We start from the raw sequence: 16,868 nt of genomic DNA, 5'->3' as shown, positions 1-16,868 counted from the left end.
TTCAGAAGAATTTCCTCCAGTGGCTGCCATCAAGGAACCCCTCTACCTGTGGTTTGTGGATATGTGTGTGTGTGCGCGTGCGCATTTAAAGTATTACTAAGCAGCTTTGTCAAAATGAGCACAGTGTCTCAAAATAGGTGGTAATGTAATAGGTGAGGTAAGTAAGGTAACAAAAATTGAAATAGTGCGGTGAAAGATAAAGGTGTGGAGATTTAAGGTCTTAAGGAGTGTTGCTGTGCGACTTTCTAGTAAGGCTCCCTTTATAAAGGGTTAATGGGTTGCAACAGATGTTTTTATTAATGATTAAACCATGATTTACTAATGATTTATAGAACAGTTATCATCCAACTTCTGGGTTGCCATGCAGTGAACAATCTACCTGATCCTCCTCCAGTGTAACACATGCATTCTCTTTAGTTTAGTCTATCAGGAAGGCCCCATCTATTGACAGTCTGACCACTGAACCCAAATACACTTAACAACTTATTAACATTTACAACTGTCTGACGGATTGACGATAAATACTTTTTTTTTGGACGATATATTGTCCATAAAATAATTTTAAGGGTTAGTTTAAGACCATTTTATGCCACTGATACAACAAGCATAACAATGCAAGTACACCCCTAGAGCAATGCACTATTAATTCCGACACTGGAATTGGAAAGCATAGATTTGTTCTGTTCTCTGGGCTTATGTGCTGAGCCCAAGTCTTATAAGCGTGTAGAAAACCCTGCTGTTTATTCTGGCATCATTCCTATGTAAACAAACACTAATGTAAACGAAAGGGGCGATACCGAGGTCAGCAAAAATGATCACGGTCATGTCCATATACCTGACGATAAGTCGATTTTGTGACAGACGACAATTACATATGTATGTTGCACTCTGCCGATAATGTAATTATTGTGACAGGCCCAAGTGAGGAGTTGGCTAAAAAGACAAAAGTTGCATGCTGGAGGAGAAACACCAGCCAGAGAGATTGTTTTGCAGACCAAATATTGTTCTCAAAGACGGCATGTGACTGATCAAAGAAGCATTAGTTCTTTTATTTAAATGAATCATTAATAAAGCCATTAGGTACAACAAACAAACCCAACCAACGTGGAACCAGTTGTTCTAATGCAACCATGACCAAAGTTTTAACCCTGTCGTTGGCCAAATGCACTTGCTAAAAATAAAATCCTTTCATGGTGGAGAAATTTGATCGTCACATACATCTAATCTGCATGTGACAGCTCAAGCTTTTTCCATTCAATTTTGTGAAACATTGCCGTACTGAGGCATGTTTTTGCTGATGACTAAAGCTCTCGGTCAGGGGTGAAATGTCATATCACACTGTGAGAGCTGCTCTTTGTGGTCAGCCAGAGTGTTAAACGCAGTGCAAAAAGTGTGATTTGAAGAGAGGCAGAGAGAGTTCTGCCGGATGGAGGCCAACAGGTGCGAGAGTGAAAACTGTTTGTGTAAAAAAAGAAAAACGCCTACTAAAACATGATCATTAAAACTAACCTCTAAGAAGGAAATTAGTTATTAGGAAGGGGGGAGGGAATGACGTGCAGCAAATCCAGGGTGGCTGCCGTAAGGGGTACGTGGGGTACGCTCTACCAGGTGAGAGATAAATACTGAAGAGTGCATATTAGCTCTACAGTTACTGTGTCAGCATGGTCGTCTTTAAATTCAGAACAGGATTACAATTGAATATTTCAAATAAAACTAAATGTGGTTTGTAGAGAGAGAGCGACAGTAATGTCACTGTAGAAACTCAATAATACCTCACTGCAAACAAATCTCATATGTCAATAAAATAAATCCTATTTCTGAAATACTGAGTTTCTAAAGAATGAAGAACACCGACAGACATCAGTACGTCCTGTCCTCTGTCCTCCTCTGTCCTCCTCTGATGGGACTCCGCCTGCAGGTAATGCCGGTGGAGAGAAAGAGGGGCTGGTTTGTCTCCAGCAGTTCGGTTTGAAACTTGACAGATTTTGAGATTTTGTTTTAGCTCGGTTTGTAACAATTTGCTTTTTAGCCGTGCCAGCACCCTGTGCCTGTTGAACCATGTATGGATAAAATCTAGTTTTTTTTTTTTTTTTAACGAGGTGAGCGGCATTAAGAGGGTTGTTACCTTTATCCTTACTGATAGATGCCACTCAAGCCTACACACTTGGTCTTTAAAGAAGGAAGTTTATATTTCCAAAGAACAAAACTGTGTTTGAACTGTGACTTGTTTTCACTATGACAAATGAAAGCTTGAATTTAAAAATGACACTTTGCCCTACAGTAATACAGTAAAGTTCATTGACCTGTACAATTGAAGTCCAGGTTTTAGACTTGTTCTGACACCGACTTGCTCTTTAGATTTAATTAAAGGTCAGAATTAACTTGAGTTGTCTAACACTGTAACACATGTATTGCAGGACATGTGCACAGACGTATGGTCTAAATGTACTCCCCTTTTAATGTGTGTTGTTGTTTACTTTTTCACTGCATGTATTTCACTATTACGTAGCAACTGTTGTCAGCCACAGTTGTTGCTCATCAATATCATTTAGTTTGTTTTGTTTTGACTTGAAGTTGTCACTTGGTCATACTGCGATGATGTAATTTTTGCTTTGTTTGTGTTTACTATGCCGTTGTACCATTTAATAAAATGCCCGTCTGAAGAAGTGCACTGTTGCTGCGAAATTTGTCCAACTGTGGTATGCGTGTGTGGGTGGGAGGCTTGAAAGAAGTATCTTTCTTTTCATCTTTTTTTCTTCTTTTTCTAACTGTTAAGACTCCAGCGAAAGTCAAAAGTATTCTTGTTTAGCACAGCAACCATCAGCATTTCAAACCATTACATTATCAGGTCGATTTGTTTAGATGTGTTAATTATTAGTTTACTTTCTACTCCCACCTGCAGTAGTATGATTTCCTACACTGCGGTCTCCCCTCCGTAAGCAGTTTGCATTTCTGGAGCGAGTGGGTGCGAGGTTGAAAGTTTGCATGCAACCCGTGCACGTATTGGCATTGTTGCAAAACATTGTTTACTTGTTTTGAAAGATTCAGCTTTAATACACATAAATCACAAATCCTCAAGTTATTTCACAGCTACTTGCAGAGCCGGAACGAGGCCAAACACAGGTGATTTTGAGTGACTGAGGAAAGTGAGTTTGCTTGATATTACCGTAAGTGTACAGGAAGAGTAAAAGGAGAGTGTGGGTGGGGGATCGCCTCTTTTGGTCCTCTCCACCGGCACCCGCAGCGGTGATGACACAGCTTGTTTATAATGACTGATTTAATTTTTCACAGTCATCATTACTAAATTTAAAGCATGTTACAAGCAGTAGATTATATTTAAAGTAGAAGTTCAGCTCCAGTTGATGTTGTCAAATTATTTCCCATAAAGGAATTAAACAGAAAAACAAAGGGAACCTCCAGGATTGTATGTAGTTATTTTCACAACACGTTATTATATATTAATATTTTTATATATTTTTGGAATAAATCCGTAGATGACAAATGCCTATTACAATTTATCGCAGGGCAACATTTTATCTTAAGATTTCTTGCTCACAAAAAATGGACGAATGCAACAAAGTACATTTACCAAAACTCCTTTTTTCTTTCTTTTTGTTCACTGCTATGACTTATTTTTTCCAAATGATACAAAGTCAATCTTAAATTGTCACCAGAACCCAGTAAAAAGTGCTGATTTGATGGCAGTTTGGCTGTTTTTCAGTGACTTATCAAAGTGATCTGATGAAACCGCTCAGAAAAATAATGCCTGTTTAATTTCTCGCCTGAATGTGCGATCACACCCACAGTTTCTTTCCTTTATTGAAACAAGAGCGAAGGCTGACTGCATTGTCCTCGTGCATCAGGTCAGATTACATGTAAAATCTACCACACTGTAGATTAGCCAGAACGAAAGTCACGTGGAATCCCTGTAAATTTAACAAAACAAGATGAACTTGTTGGCATCTTTTGCTGCAGTTTGTTAAAAACACCTGTGCTCAGATCCTTTCTCTAAGTAAAAGCAGACATAGCACAAGTAAAAGTCCTGAACTGAATTCAAAATGTCACTTAAGAAAAAGTACTCATTCTGCAGAATGGCTCCTTTTGAAGTGTTATGTAATGCTAGAATATTATATTATTCTGTTTTTAGCACTCATAGATACACTTAATAGTATTTTAATGTGGTTCGTCACTGTGGAGCCAGTTTGAGATACTACTAGGTAGATTAGAAGTACGGTACTGCATCATTTCACATAAGGATATCATATGTTTTATATACAAAAGGTAACTAGTTCTTAAAGTGTCAAATACATGAATAGTAAAAAGTACTATATTTCTCTCTGAACTGTAGATAAGGTATAAATGAATATAAAAGGGAAATAGAATGTCAAATTGTACTTCAGTGCAGTACTTGAGTAAATGTACTTTGTTGCATTTAAAGTAAGTAAGAAATCTTAAGATAGATGTTGCCCTGCGGTATATTGCAACAGGCTTTTATCATTTCTGGATTTATTCCAAAAAATATTCTACAGAATAATGTGTTGTGAAAATAACCGCCAGCTGCAGCCGCAGTTGCTGACTGGTTTCAGTCCCGTTGAACCACACTGTAAATTACTAGGAAGAGCTCAAATGAACTGAATTAAAGGGTAGAGAGCCAGCTCGACGTGATTAATCTTCTCTCATTAAAGCTCCACCAGTAAATAACAACATCAACTTCATTAGTAACTGAGACAGAAAAACTACAGAGCCGCTCCGTTCATTTCCCACACTTTTTTTGGAGACTTAAGAATGTGAGCTTTCATATCCAAATATATTGTAACACTGAATCGACAAAATTAGTTGTTTTTTTTTTTTTTTGTCTTTAGCTATGGAGCTTCTCCTGAATGAACTCTAACATGAACACAGCATGTTAACACAGTGTAACATACTCCTGATGCCATAAGACAAGGTAAAATAAATAAAAACCATCCGCTTAAATACACACGATTGTTTAAAAAATATGTTAGGTGTGGTTTTTTTTTAAATATCCAATTTGGCTTCAATCATTAAACTCTTGAGAGCATGTTCTTTACTGCAGGTACAGTAGTAATGCAACAATGCTGTTTACCAAACCTACTTCTGAAATGCTCCTTGTCAACCAGGCTTTTTTTCTTTCCATAGTCATAGTGCGTACCTGATCCGCTCAAATGTTTGAAGGTGATTGGTTAAGGGGTGGAAACAGATCTTTCCAAACAGGTCAACGTCAAAATTTGAGACGTGTAAATGTGTCAGGTGTGTGACATTCACTTAAGAAGAAAGAAACAGCACCTTCAAATTCATTATGGCTGTCAGAACTGTGGTTACAGGTACAAGGTATATTTAGCAGGTTATAAAGACTAAAAAATGAGTTGCTAGGAGATCTAACACATTAAAACATTATATAAAATGGATGAAAAACAGTGATCAGATTATAGTTTATATCGATTACATACACTACTGACTACTACTAACACTTTGAACTTTGCTAAATGTTATCTGTATATGTAATCTGTCTAATAACATCTATGTATAAGAGCTAGTGAACAGATTAAAGGGCAAACATACCACTGATGCTGTCACTCTTTGCTTCTTCTACGCACTGTGACAATTGTGTCTCCAGCTTGTCTCGCTAAAAGGGGGCTTTGTAAAAACAGGTTGCCTACATGATGGTGACACATTCTTGACCTTTAAGAGTTAATAATATAATCATCTTTTACCAGCAGCGACCAGACGCCAGCGCTTTGTTGTGATGGAAATTGTTCATTTTATGGGAAAAGAGCAACCAGCAGCGGAGCAGTGGGAGTATTGTACAGACTGTGTGATGTGAATGCTGTTAAACCACAGCAGTAGGGGAATAACACTCAGCTGAGGGGCTGTGAAGATATTAAAGGCCTTGAAACTGCCACTGTACAAAAACATCCAACTCCAATTGGAAAGTTTTGTTCTAAAATCAAAAATCCACCGTCTGAACAACACCTACTCTTCCAAAATGACTGCTCCATGCAGGTAAAGCACCCTCTCCTTTTTTAATGTGAAACGGATGAACCTATGTAATAGTTCTTTTCAGATACACATTTATGGTTTTGAAATACTGCTGAATGTAACAGTGTCTTCTCTAATGAACTATGGTGTTTTTTTGTGCTTCACAGCTGTTGAAACCTATGAGAGCCTCTTCAGTTTTAGTTGGATGGTTGACGTGTAACTTGACAATAACACTTGGCACAAGTCCCAAAGAACCTGAATTAAGAGAACGATGTTGACCCTAACAGCTGTAAAGGGATCTTTCATGATATCAGGACATAATTCATTAAGGTGCCAATTTGTAATCGTGCATGTCCACTCAGAGCGAGTTTCAGCACTGTTTTTCATCTCTCACCTGGCGTGTGGTGTACTTTGAACTCCGAGAAGGTGGGTGTGGATTTGAGTCATAGGGGGTGACAGAAAATGAGCCTTTGAGATACTGGCCTTTTGATTTGGCTCATCTATATCAATTCCAAGTTTCAGCTCCAACAGATGAGCAAAAACACAAAGAATCCATACAAATTCCATATTCTCAGACTTTAATTTAGTACAAACTGAAGGTAATTGTCCTAAATGAAACAAAAAGGCATGCAGCCCTGTCTGGACATTTAGTGAAAGATTCATTTCTGTAAGACTCACAGATTAAAAAATAGAAACACATTCTAGTAGTACCATCGACATCTCGAGTATTTAGTTTGTGAAGGTTGAGATTTTGGCTCGTATTTCTCTTTTTACGTTGTTAAACGTTCTACATGTGGAATATTTTTCAAAAAAGGGATATCTCATCTGGGGATAAAACTTTTCATATTTTCCGCCTGATGTTCCTTCGCTGTCTAGAACAGGTTATCAGAACTTTCACAATCAGTGGCAAGCATCCTCAAAATAATAGGCAGCCGTCTGACGGCTCGGAAAAACACGTCACTACAATATCCTGTTTATTTTAACAAGGTATTGCGTTTTGGTCAAAACCAGACTTCCGCTATATATTACTCCTAATCAGCAGGAGCATCTTTCCTATAAGATGATCAGAACATGTAGGTAAGGCAGTGCGACACTATCATACAGTGTGATGCATCTTCTGTAGACGATGACTTGGTTCAGCAACTCAAAACATGAAGTGAGAGTGACTTTTATGGAGTTACTCATCTCAAGTTCACGCTTGTCATTTCTGTCTACAGTAACATAATTCTGGTTAGTCAACATCAACTTAGTCATGACTTTCACTGTCTGTTCCCCGATATCTGACCACTGTTGACACGCCGTGCTGTATGTTGATACTTTTTGAAATGTATCAAAAGTAAAAGTACTCAGTGTGCAGTGTTTTACTCTTATGTTTCTGGGTTAATATTACTGCTGCATTGGTGGGTATCTTGCAGTTTACTGCTGTAGACAACCACTTTATACACTGTTGGGTATTCTATTACCTCGTCATATATGTTCATAGTGTCTCTGACCTGTGAGAACCACGTGTCTCTGAAAAGTCAACTTTTCATGATCCAAGAGGGGTTTTAACTAGTTTATAAAACTTGAAGGTCCAGTGTGTAGGATTCAGTGGCTTCTAGCAGTGTAGTTCCAGATTGTGACTCGCTCGCTTCACCCTCCCTTTCCAAGCACGAAGGAGAAACTACGGTGGCTTTGAGAAACACAAACGCCCAGTGTTTGGTTTGTCCGTTCTGGGCTGGAGGACTCTATGGAAGGCGACCCGCAGTGTCTGTAGATAAAACCAGCTCATTCTAAGGTAACAGAAACATAATTCTGCTATTCAGGTGATTATACACTAAAGAAAACATAGCTATACATTTTGTATTATATTTCTGCCAATAAAGTCGACTAAATATTACACACTGAACCTTTTAGGAAGAGAGAGAGAATAAAGAAACACTTCACTCACTATCTTTCAGTTTATCAGAAACATTCAGAAATCCCATTTTGAGGTACGTGATTTTCACTGGGCAGGAAGGGTGTGAAAAGTTGGAATCTGAAACGTCACTAAAGCTGTCGGACTAATAGAGTGGAGTACAATGTCTTCCTCTCAGATGTAGTGGAGTACAAGTTTAAATTAGCTTAAAAAGAAATAGTCTAAGTCCCTTGTATGTACTTAAGTACAGCCCTTAAGTAAATGTACTGAGTGACATTGTACCACTGATAGTACGCAGTGTAGTGAACTTGACCACTGAGATTTTAAAAACCACAATACTACCACTACAGGCACTGCCCAGGGTTTCAATAGACACTGAATCTAAGGGGAGCAATTCTTTAACACACGTGGAAACATTTATCTCTTACAATTTGACATTAAATATGGTTTATATGCTATTTAAATACAATACTGACTCTAAGAAACCAATGTGTGTAAAAGTAACACCAGACACATCAACTATGATGAAATATATTTATTTTCTTACATTGTAGAAAAAGCTGTGCAAAGATACAGTATGTTAAAGTATTGTACACACTAAACAAATCTGCTAAGTCCCAAAAAAGCTACAGTATAAACTGTTCTGAATCCAAAATGAATCTTAAAAAAGGTCCCAGAACAACAGGCTCAGTAAAGGTTGGTCTTCTTCATGATCCTCAAGAACTCCAGCTCGCTGACCTCACCGTCCCCGTCTCGGTCTGCCTCGTCAATCATTTCCTGAAAGGATAAGAAACGAGTTCTACTTCAGTGTGTTCAGATCGAAAACGGTACAGTGAATCCAGCACTGAAAGCTGTGCTTCATACATCACATGTGTCAGACATGGGAAAAACCCTCACTCTCACTTGGACTGACAACAGGACATCTCAGTGCCCAAGTTCCTCAGAAATAACCAGCCTAAAGCAGCAATGTAGTGGCTGTTTTAACATTTTAACATAACATAAAGAGGAACAAACTAGGAGATGAGAGAAGAGAAACAAGTGTATGGTTTCATAGTGTCACAGAGTTGTACATATTCATAACTTTTCTGTGGCTTGTGCCTTCAGCAGCCACTTCTGAGTGATCAACATTTGTTTGGTTTTAACTTAAAAATACATTGTGCAAACCGTTGACCAAAGCCAGCGGACAGGAAAATGTGTTTCTAAATATAGCCATATTCCATATAAAGTGCACATTTAACAGATACAAAGCGCACGCACTCGTGCAAGTATCGGAAAACCAGCATATTACTGAAACTACTCTCAATCATCAAAACACGACAGTAGTTTGTATGAGGAAAATCTATCTTTCCAGTATGATTTTAAAAACAACAAAACAAACATCTGCCACGGGTTAAGACTATTTGTGGTCGTCAGTCTTGAGGCTGTTGGGGGGAATGGAGGGGAATCAGCAGACACAGTATGAGCAAGAGAAGCCTGCATCAAGAATCACAAAACAGAAACTATAAACAATTTCAATGAGGTTACAGGTTCCATTTTTATAATAAACCTCATCTCTCTCTCTCGCTCTCTCATAAATAAAAAGTCCTGCAAAACAACAACTGATTCACAAGCTTATAGATGAATTTCCAGGCAATCCACAAATGTATTCCTATCACTTAAAAGAAGCATTTAAAAGTGTTTCTTTTTTATTCTCAAAACTACTTGTTCAACATCCACATTATCAAGTTCCTTGCACACGTCATAAAAGCAATTTCTCATTATTTGGAAAAAAAAATATGTGCAATTGTCTTGTTTGTTGTTTTCTTTTTACAAAATAAAACCCTTCTCTAATCTTTTTCTGGTCTTATTGCCGTCCTCTGGAAATTCTCTCTCCCTTTTGTCTTTTGCACGGATTCCATTAATAAGTTACTATTATTGGTATTTTGTCAAGCAACAGAGAGTGACGGTGAATGTGAGTGAAGCCGAGGAAAAACAGAAAAGTCAGTCTGGTATTAAATGTAACGTGTAGTTTACAGTTTGAATAAAGGCTGCAGTTTTTAAGACCAAAGCTCCACATTTCCTAAATGTCAAGGTCTCCAGACAGGAGTAAAAGAGCAGTATTTGAAGCATATTTCATTAGTTACATATGTTCTGAAGCACAGTATAAAAAAAACTTAAATATGATATTTGAAAAAGAACACTGATCAAAATTAGAGAACACTTTCAGATACCTCCCAGTTATTGGTGTTAATCTGGCACCTGCTGCTAATTTCCTTAATTATCTGACAAAGCCTATTTAACTGGCAGCCTAACTTTCACGTTTTCACTGACTTTCCTTCTGCAGCAGGTTGTCCAGATGAAGGCCAAAGGGATGACCCTATCAGCCATAGCAAAAGAAGTTGGTCGTTCCAAATCTGTGATTTCTAGAATATTGCATCTTTACAATGTCACAAAATCATTCAAGTCCCCCAAGAAGGCTGGTCGTCCATGAAAGACAAATGCAAGAGAGGACAGGATAATGCGGAGAATCTCAGTGGGCAACCGGTGCAACGCTGCAGCTGGAATTGCTCGCCAGTTCAGCACTGAACAGGGTAAGCATTTGGACTGAAAGTCCACTCTGCAGAGACCAAACCTCTCATTGGCAGAAACAGCTAGACTAACCTTTGCTGAGGAGCATGTTGTGTGGACAGAGGAGAACTGGGCCAAAGTTCACTTTAGTGATGAAAGCAAGTTTAATTTATTTGGGTCCGATGGGAAACTTCATGTTCATCGTCAAACTGGGGGAAGACTGAACCCAAAGTGTGTAAAGAAGTCAGTGAAAGGTGGAGGAGGAGGATGGTTTGGGGAATGTTTACTGCAGCAGGAGTCGGGCCTCTTATACAGCTACACGGCAGAGTGAATGCAAATGTCTATCAGAACCTTCCTCGACAACATGTGGTTCCTTCCCTGCGTTCATCACCCAATCAGACAACAATTTTAATGCAGGACAATGCCCCCTGTCACACAGCAAAACGGGTAAAGCACATCCTTGATACTGAAGACGTTAAAAATAATGAAATGGCCGGCCCAGAGTCCCGATCTAAACCCAGTAGAAAACTTCTGGAAAATCCTTGGAGACAAAGTTATGGCCAAGAAAACCCACTACAGTCACCAAACTGTGGAAGGGACTGGAAGAAGAGTGGACCAAAATCACGAAGTCATTCAAAGCAACGGCCTGTACACTTCCTACTAATTGTTGACTGTTGTAACCTTCAGAAAATTAAGTTGTAATCTTTCTCCATGCTACGGTCATTGCTGTTCTCTAATTTTGATCATTGTGTTTTCTGCAAAATAAAGGGTTTTTTTTTTTGGTTTTTTTTTGTTGAAGTGCCTTGGTTATTTTATAAAACACTGTTCTAGTAGCATGGTATTGCCACAACAAAAATCCCTTCAAATGTTGAGCAATGAAGATTTCATTATTTCTGAAAAAATCAAGTGTTCATAAATTGCTCTTCAATTTCGATCTCCAGTGTACATGTATAGAACAAGAGACAACAATACCTGTAGTTCTTCATCTGTGAGGTTCTCACCCAGCTCCTTAGCAACTCTCTTGAGATTTTTGAATGAGATTGTGCCTGTGCAGTCATCATCAAACAGCCGAAAAGCCTTCATTATTTCTTCTTTGGAGTCCTTTTCACTCTACGAACAATGAAGACAAGACAAATAGATAACGAACGATGTATTGCAGCTTCTATTTACACTCTATCATTCAACTTCATGCAGCTGAAGCCCAATGCATTTTCTGTGACTATTCAAACATTGGATTTCAATATAAAAGACCTGAGGGACATTTGTTTCTGGGACACGGTTGGTTTTAAAAGCAACTGGCAGCCAAAAGTGATGAGATGAAACACACAGGTTTGTACCTTTATTAAAGGTTTTAAAGACGTTTGGTATGGTCTAACAGCTGTATTACACCCACCATTTTCAGTGACATCATACTGAGGAAGTCATTGAAGTCAATTGCCCCTGAGCTCTCTTTATCAATGTCTGCAATCATTTTCTTGATTTCTTCTTTCTTCGGTTCGAACCCAAGAGCTCTCATGGCAACCTGTGGCACAGATACATAACAAATGTGAGATCACTGTCACTTAAGGACATTTTATATCCAACCAACCATGAACTAACCTTTAACTCCTTCACGTCTATTGTTCCAGTTCCATCTGTGTCAAAGAGATCAAAGGCCTCCTTGATTTCTTGCTTTTGCTCCTCAGACAGATCGGCTTTGAGACTTTGCTTTTTCTTTTGGGCAGCCACAGGAGCTGGTTTGCGGTAACTTGAAGCCTGAAAAAGCAAACATTGCGGCGGCGTTGCTAACGTTACTTCATACAAGCTACTGAGCAGCTGCAGCCCACAGGAGGTGATTCAACGTTTTAGTCGGCTGTTACTATCACGCTAACGGAAGCTAGCTAACTTTAGCTTCCAGACTGCTACACGAGACCACCTTACACAAACCGCTTTATCGAACTATGTGCCAACTTTTCACGGCACATCTCTCAAATTCCTGAAAGTTTATACAGCGTACATTTCACACAGACATTTATATCAAGGCTTACCATTGAAATGAATGATGCGACCAGGGAACTTTCAATGATGTCGGATGTCAACAAACGGGCAGCAACGGCTGTATTCTAATGACCTGATAAAATAGCCAATAGAAACCATGAAAACATCGTGACGCGGGCCATATTAGCCAATTACAAAGAGAAAGGGGCGGGGTTATAATCGAGTCTGCCAATGGTTGAAAGAGTTTCTCGTATCCAAGCAACCAGAAACACAGCGCATGCGCACAGTGGACCGCGGCAGTTGGGCTGTGGGCTACAGATACTAACTCTATCGTACGTTGTTAAGGTAACGTAACATTGTAACGTTACTCTTAATGGGCAGATACACTTTGTTTTACAGAAACACCTTCTGGAGATACACCTGCGTGTTTAGTTCCCTTTAGCCTCGTTATGGACAGGCTACATTTAGAAGTAATTTTATTCTCAACACATTAGCTTGTTAGCCTAGCTTGTAAGCTGCTGCTTGTGTAGTGTATAGGCGAATTGCATGTGTGTTGAGCTGTAAGGTATCTCATAGTGACACTTGATGTTTTTGTGTTGTACAGTGTTCATGTAATTACCGTGTGAACTTATTTGGTGACAGGTGAACAAACATAAAACTCCTCATGTCTTTCTACAACTCAGGCTCCTTCAGGTAATGCTGGGAAGTACGATTATAAACCGTCGACAACATGTTGGGCTGCAGAAGCTCTCAGCGCTGGCAGGAGTTACACATTCCTCTTTGGGCCCAAATAAAAAGTACAAGTTCATCCAGGATGACACGAGCGGGGAGTCAACGCTTGTGTGCTCGTGTTTTCGCATCTTCGAGAACCTGGAGCTGACCTGCGCGGTGGGTCAGCTGGTTTATGAGACTATTGAAGCCCACCAGAAGGTCCATCACACGGGGTCTGGATGCCTGCTGTTTCTCGCAGGAGCGTGGAGCCGTGTCGCTCTGGAGTGCCTTCAGAGAGGCATTTCAGTAGCACAAATCATTTCCGCTCTGTCTGAAGGGATGGATATATGCTTGGATGTTTGCAGGAAAAGCAGCGTCTCAACTGAGGGTCTTGGTGTGGAGCAGTCAGAAAGCTGCACTGCAACATCTCAGAGTTTAGGACTTGACCTGTCAAAGAAACACACTGCAGAGGCTTCACAGGCATCCGGCTACCTGCAAGGGACACCAAAAGGTTGGTCACAGGACCACAAACACCAGTGGACAGAGGAAAATAAAGCTCAGCAGACATTTCTGGGAGGCCTCGTCAGAAAATGTCTCCACAATGCCGCCACCCCGGGAGCCTAAGCTTCTTGACATTGCACACATTGCTGAGGGATTGAGTCACGGGTACATCAATGCAATGAATTTAGCAGTCGAAGCCAGCCGAATACAGTCAAAAAATAACCAGCAAGACCGCAACTGTCCCACGTTTGACATCACTAAAGTGGTGACTTGTGTGCTACCTGGTTTACCAGAGGAGCACTCGTGTGTTCTGCCAGGCTGCATTGTTCTCTTATCTGAGGAACAGGCTTCAGTTGCACATCACTTAAAAGAACAGCACCTGAAGGTTGCTCTAATTAACGGAGATTTATCAGCTACCTATCGCCATCTTGGCTATAATCGGCCAGCAGGTGTACAGTGTGTGAGTGACCAGTCGCATTTGTCAAGTTCAGATAAAGAGGAGGAGTGGGTGGAAAAGGTTGTGACACTTCTGCTGAACCTGGAAGTGAACCTGATACTAGTCAGTGGGCTTGTTCGTGAAAAAGTGATTCAATGCTTTTGTAGACATCATATACTCGTGGTGGAAAAAGTGAAGGCTTCCATTTTGAATGCATTCGGTAATACGACGGGAGCTGTTCCGGTGACCTATGCCTCACAGTTGAGTCAGCACTGTCTTGGCTCTGGGGTTAAAGTTGTGATATGGAGGGACCTCAGCAGTCATGGGAGGAAGCCTTCAACAGCTGTAAATATTTCCACTGGTGTGAACAGCGAATTGGTCACAGTGATCCTCTCAAGCTGTGTACGCGGCAAGCTGCAGGCGCTGGAGGACCAGTTTTGGGCATGTGCTTATCGTTTACACCACGTGCTGAAAGACCGGGTCCTCCTGCCTGGTGCTGGAGTGACAGAAATGCTTTGTGTTCATCACCTTCGAAAGCAAGCCGAGCACCACGTCAAACACCAAAGAGAGAGGAATGGAGACTCTGTCCAGCAAACCAAAGCAGCTAACCCTTACAGGGGCGTAGTGTTGCAGCTCATGGCAGATGCCTTAATAGATTACGTATCCACTGTAATGGTTAACTCTGGACGGTTTTCAAAAGTCCGAGCCTGGACTGCAGTGAGCCGACAACTGCAGGACTGTAACGAGGGTCTATCTGCAAAGTTCTCCCAACTTTTCTTGGGAGGTGAACAAGATAGTGTAGTTTCCTCAGCAGCAGTAAAAATCTATGATAATCTGAGTGTGAAGCAGGAAGCGTGGAGGAAAGCCATAGATCTGGTTTTCCTGGTCTTGCAGGCTGATGCAGAGGTCATCACAGGCATTGACCAAAAAGCTGATGGTGCACAGGGAACTCTGATGCTGTTATGACCTTCATGCTGCATCTTAGGGAATTAACTGTCTATTTACAACTTTTGGAATATTTTTGTTTTTTATTTAGACTGTGAAAATGTGTTTAAAATGTGTTTTTTTTTTAATGATTGGTACAAAGTGAAAGAAGAATAAAGTGTTTTTATATCTCTTATGTTTTTGTCATTTATACATAGTTAAAGACCAATTTTCCTCTTCAGTGGAGCAATGCTACCTACTTGGTACCACTTGGGGGAGACAGATGATTGTGTGACACTGCAGTCTGTCTGACTCTTTCATCCAAGCTGATTCACATTAATACATTATGATTAATTAAAGGAGTGCAAGGGTGAGACTCACAAATATTCTCATTTCAGACCTCCACTGAATGAAATGAAGATGTAAGGTAAAAAACAAAGAAAGGAGCAAAACAGCATGTATGAGGGGGTGAAATGTGTTAAAAGAGAGATTTATCTGATTGCCTCTTTAACCTTTGCCATCCTGACCTCCAGGTATTAAAAGACGAGAACAGTGTCTTGAGAAAACATACATCAAGTGTAAGGTCAGTAGTAATATATTTCCATATTTTATTGAACTTTTCCTCTTAGTTATTATATTTTGTCTTGAAGTTGCTGCGCATTATTCTCATAGGAAATCCCCTAAAGTTCAGTTTATTTGAATTATTAACCAAGCCTGACTTAGCTGACACTACTTGTACGTGGCCTTGCACACACCTTGTCTTCGTGCTCCGTTCAGCCAGGAAAACCAAATAGTACATGTCCAAAACCACAATTAAATTTCCCTCTTGTGGAGCATGGGAGGAATTTTGTTTGCCAGTATGATTTTTAGTCTTGGTACACTTCCGTTACGATATTTGCCTACGCTTCATTATGTGTGTACAGCCTGGGCAGCACTGTTCACATTGGACATTCCCCCTGCCAACTGCGGTTTTATGACCTGCTCTGTCTAAAAGGGAACGGCTGATGGAGAAGGAACGCCTCCGGGTGAGTAAATGGTTTTGGTTAAGTCTTATTAGGGACAGTTCAGAAGTGAACTAAAAGTAATTACAACTTCCAGAGGTCATTTTAGTTGTTTGAATTCTAGAAACTCTTTGTCTTCTAACATTTCCCCTCCTACATGATCATTGAAAGGTCACAGAAATATGACCAAGCCACCACGCTCTGACCCTTGCATTTCTCAACACTGGATGCTTGAAGTTGGTTCAACCTGGAATTCGGGCTTATTTTGGATCAGTGTACAAAAATATAAGAATATGATTTGAAAACCTTCAATCCAGTCTGAAAATGGCTATTTCAAAGAGAAAATGTCTACTACTTGGAAAAATAAAAAACCCCAAAACAATGACAGTTGATATGAAAGTAAAGCATACTCTACGTTATCTTTAGACTTTTTCCTATGCTCGCATTGTATTTCAGAGGTGTTAGTTGCATCAACACGTGAGACCTTCCACTTCCTGTGAGATCAGAGGGCTTCTTGACGTGTTCTAAAAATAGTTCAATGAAATAAAAACGTTACAAAGGCTTTTACGGTGGAGCAATAACAACCTTGACTCAGGCATCACTCAGCAGCGGGGCGGCCGAGGGTGGGCTATGACAACATAACGTGTGTGCTCCACGCTTCATCTGCAAGGAGAAGACCTTTCACTGATGCATGTGCAAATTCATACATTACCTTAAAAATGTAAAACCTAAAGAGGTGGGTGAAATGATCCAGTTTTATTTCTGCAACCTGACAGCATGGACAGTTCATTTCACTTTGACAGTGTCACCATATTCAAAGGTGGTCTCAGTACCTGGCAAATCAACAAAAAAACTGTTTGCATATTGAGATATTTGA

At 40.0% G+C, this 16,868-nt stretch overlaps 2 protein-coding genes across 2 annotated transcripts; one reads left to right on the top strand and one right to left on the bottom strand.

The window, feature by feature from the left end:
- Positions 1–8,414: 8,414 nt before the first annotated feature.
- cetn4 (centrin 4) lies at positions 8,415–12,548 on the bottom strand. The gene is made up of 5 exons (XM_051421316.1): positions 12,469–12,548; positions 12,041–12,196; positions 11,835–11,963; positions 11,414–11,551; positions 8,415–8,671 (listed from the first exon to the last, which is right to left on the bottom strand). Exons 1-5 carry the CDS (start codon positions 12,469–12,471, stop codon positions 8,582–8,584), a joined length of 516 nt encoding a protein of 171 aa, XP_051277276.1. The 5' UTR covers positions 12,472–12,548; the 3' UTR covers positions 8,415–8,581.
- Positions 12,549–12,557: 9 nt separating this feature from the next.
- On the top strand, positions 12,558–15,186 carry bbs12 (Bardet-Biedl syndrome 12). Its single transcript, XM_051421312.1, is given in 3 exon segments — positions 12,558–12,763; positions 13,102–13,627; positions 13,629–15,186. Coding segments are annotated over 2 exon segments (1,917 nt in total). The 5' UTR covers positions 12,558–12,763; positions 13,102–13,114; the 3' UTR covers positions 15,033–15,186.
- Positions 15,187–16,868: the final 1,682 nt, after the last annotated feature.

This window comes from Dicentrarchus labrax, unplaced genomic scaffold (assembly GCF_905237075.1).
Source record: "Dicentrarchus labrax unplaced genomic scaffold, dlabrax2021, whole genome shotgun sequence".
Classification (NCBI taxonomy): Eukaryota; Metazoa; Chordata; class Actinopteri; family Moronidae; genus Dicentrarchus; species Dicentrarchus labrax.
Note: the sequence above shows the minus strand (reverse complement) of the source record. Positions and strands in the feature narration are given on the sequence as shown.